The following is a 3,322-nucleotide window of genomic DNA, read 5'->3' as shown; positions in this document are numbered from 1 at the left end:
CCACATCTGACTGACTCAGAAACACTTCAATTGCAGATTCTTATTTTTTAAAATATATCTAATAAAAGCAGCTTTGCGCGGCTTCTCTATCAGACCTCTGCCCAAGCAGATAAATTGTCTCTGGCTATTGCTAAGATCCTCTAAGCATATTAAAAAATGATTTTTCAAACGCACTTTTTTCTTCAAAGACAGCTTTTAAAAATCTCTTCCAACGTGTCATCTTAGTCTTGGAATTTATAAGCTTCCAAAGCGATAGTTAGACATACCGAGATATGAAGAGTGCAAATATGATCCGTAATTTACTTTTCATGCCACTCATGCTTTGCCTCATACCAGAAATCAGGACTTGGCAGGTTTTGGTTTAGGATTGAACCTATACCGCTTCAAAAAATTGGCAAAACTAACCTATTTGTTCAAAACCACCAGTGAACCTTCTCGTAAACCATTTGCAAACTGGCTTCTAGTATCAGCAAGCAAGACCTTCAACCCGAGGCGAGTATTTAGCGCAACTGTGACGCTCAATCATCGCCTGGGAGGGATGGTACCCCAAGGAGCACGCAGGTAAACGCCGTTAAGCCAAAGCCAGATGTACGATCATCTGGCCTGGCTCCATTTTCTGCTACGTTTCTGAGCTGACCTTACCGAGTTGAACTGCTGCTGGAGCTTCTCGTTGGCGTAGTTGATACAAAACTGCTCAAAGCTGTTGACTTCGAAAGTTTCAAACCTGCAAAGCAACGAACAAACCAGCGTTAAGCGTTGCTTCACCTCAACGTCTACTTTGGTCTGCCACGGTGATGGGGAACAGCAGTTATTCAGCCGGCTCTTCACATCCCTCCTCTCCTGGATTTCATTCCTCACTCTCCAAAACGTCTCTTTCTCCTCGGCACAACTCGAGGGATTCAAGAGGGTTCTTCTGCTGAGAGATTTGGTACAAAAAAGGTGATGGCAAAACAGTCGCTGCTGTCTGAAAAGCCTCGACGTGGTATTTTTAATGCAATTCAATAGAGGAGAAAAAGAAGGAATTAAATTCATAATTAGAGCCTCTACATTGCAGCCCTGATAGGATAAAAATTGGACACAAGTGTGTTCTGGAAGGCACAGGGAGAAACGGTGCTTTCAGCTCCAGTTCCAACATGCTCCTTAGAGGGAGTTTGGTGTTGGTCTCGGTGATCCGAGGGCTTCCAAAACTCCCCTTGCCAGCCACCATCCCATCCCTCCATGGGCCACCAGCCGGCTCCAAACCAAGCTCAAAACTGCTTTCCGGGTCACAATGAGAAAGCAAAAAAACAGTGATGTTAATAATGCGAACTACAGATAAGCAGCAGAGAGCCAGCGGAGCCCCTGGAGCGGTTGGGGCGCCCAAGGAGCTGGGCTCACTCTAAAAAAAAAAAAAATAGAGGACATTTTTCAGCTACCACAGAGAATTATGTTATTTATATTCCTATTTTTAAGGCACAGTTGGAAAGGGGAGGAATAAAGACGTCTCTGACACGTGACTGTAAGGATTAAACTAAGGGAAGAAGTAGCAAAGCCCCCTGTGCTGAACGAATAAGCTGCTGGAATGATAAATGCGCAGCAAAATAATTGCTGAGGTAATTAAGAGGTGCCGTAGGAGCTGGCGGAACATCTCAAAGCACTAAAGAAACGAAGCTCCTTCCCCACCTCCACCCCAAAAATCAGGTATCGATGGGCGGTAACGAATGTTTATATTAAACACGTGGCTGGAGCCTCGTGATGAAGGTGTCCTTGAAGTGCTCCCACCGTGCTCCGTCGCGGTTACGCGGCTGCCACGGCGAGGAGGTTGGTGGCCTCAGCTCTTGTGACTTGCCCAGGACTCCTTGGAACCACCAGCTGCTACAGGTTTGTGATGAGGGCAACAGGGCAAGGGAAGCTTTAATCCAACCCATCGCCGTGGGTCCCGGGAAGACACACCCCAGCCTGGGGACAGCTCTGGCGAGCAGATTTCGGGGGGCAAACGCTGCATGTTGGCTTTTCTCTTCTTCCCTCTTCTGCTGCACGACTGATACCTCCTAAATCCACTGCAGCACCAGGGTTTATGCTGAAATATTTAAAGTTCATAAATAAGTCCAGCACACAGCTGGCCGCCGGCGCGTTCGCACCTCCCTTCACACGGCAAGCAAGAGGGAAAACACGCCGACCAGGGTTTATGCTGAAATATTTAAAGTTCATAAATAAGTCCAGCACACAGCTGGCCGCCGGCGCGTTCGCACCTCCCTTCACACGGCAAGCAAGAGGGAAAACAACACGCCGTCCCCGCCGAGTCTGGGAATGCCACGTGAATCCGCTTCTCTGGTGCCACTACGGTGACCAACGCACTTGCAATAAATACATCAAGGCTTTAACGCTGCACCCTCTCACCTCAATCGCTTTTGACCAGCGACACCCACTTCTGCAAGGGATTTATGGGCTCCTGAGGAGTCCGGGCTCGCATACAAGGCGTGGACAAAGCCCCTGCAGGTCCCCGTGGAAAAAACCCTGCTGTACCCCGCGGTGACACGGCCGCTGTAAGAGCATCCGCTGGCCCACGCGCTGGCTATGACGCACAGGAGACCTGCAGCTAAGGGAGGTTTTTCTTCCACGCCAACAGGTTTTCCAGACCAGCTTAATCTTTCATGAGCGTTGTCCTCAAGTCTCCTTTTATTCCGATTTCTGAAAGCCTGACTCTTGCAAACCTCTGAGAGCAACCTCACCATCTCAAGCCATCCCATTAAAACCCCAAACCAAAGAGAATTCTATTCTTTCTCACACTCGATACGAGCGTTCCTTGCCGTGTGGCATCAGTTGCTGATGGAGATGAGCTACATCAACGCTCCGGGACCAATTTCTGGCACCCTTTCTGCTGCCAGGGGTGTCCAGGAGATGTTAACATCAACATCCCAAACACCAGCAGCTGTAGAAACCCCCTGGGAGGTTTTAGACACGAGATATCATCCCAGTCACTGCGTAGGTATTAGAGCAGCTGACCCAGAACCGCTTTGGCAGGATTTCATTCTGCACTTTGGGGTCACCTAGATCTGACAGAGCTTACGAGGAGTCTGCTGCTACACCAGGTACGGGATCGAGCAAGCAATGGAGCTGTTCCTGGAGCAGCTAGAGCTCGTCCATCCCACCTTCCTCTCTGAAACAGGAGCAACTGAGCATCTTAATATGTTAAGGGAGCACAGCAGGTCACTGCTGTCCCCCTTCCAACCACAGAACCACGGTTTGGATTGGAAAGACCTTTCCAAGCTCCTCCAGTCCAACCCCCTGCAGGGAGCAGCGACATCTGCCCCCAGAGCAGGGGGCTCAGAGCCCCAAGGGC

General features: G+C 49.5%; 1 protein-coding gene across 1 annotated transcript in view; it reads right to left on the bottom strand.

Annotated features, from left to right (window-relative positions):
• Positions 1–3,322, bottom strand: part of LOC104495872 (unconventional myosin-Vb-like) — a gene marked incomplete at both ends in the record, with an annotated part of 25,260 nt that overhangs the window by 1,242 nt on the left and 20,696 nt on the right. Inside the window, one exon of the mRNA XM_010138909.1 lies at positions 643–724. Within this exon, the coding sequence (XP_010137211.1) occupies positions 643–724 (82 nt within the window). The remainder of the gene's footprint in view (positions 1–642; positions 725–3,322) is intronic.

The sequence above is a fragment of the Buceros rhinoceros genome, unplaced genomic scaffold (genome assembly GCF_000710305.1).
Source record: "Buceros rhinoceros silvestris isolate BGI_N320 unplaced genomic scaffold, ASM71030v1 scaffold9816, whole genome shotgun sequence".
Lineage (NCBI taxonomy): Eukaryota > Metazoa > Chordata > Aves > Bucerotiformes > Bucerotidae > Buceros > Buceros rhinoceros.
The sequence above is the reverse complement of the archived record's forward strand: the minus strand, read 5'-3'. Positions and strand labels throughout refer to the sequence as shown.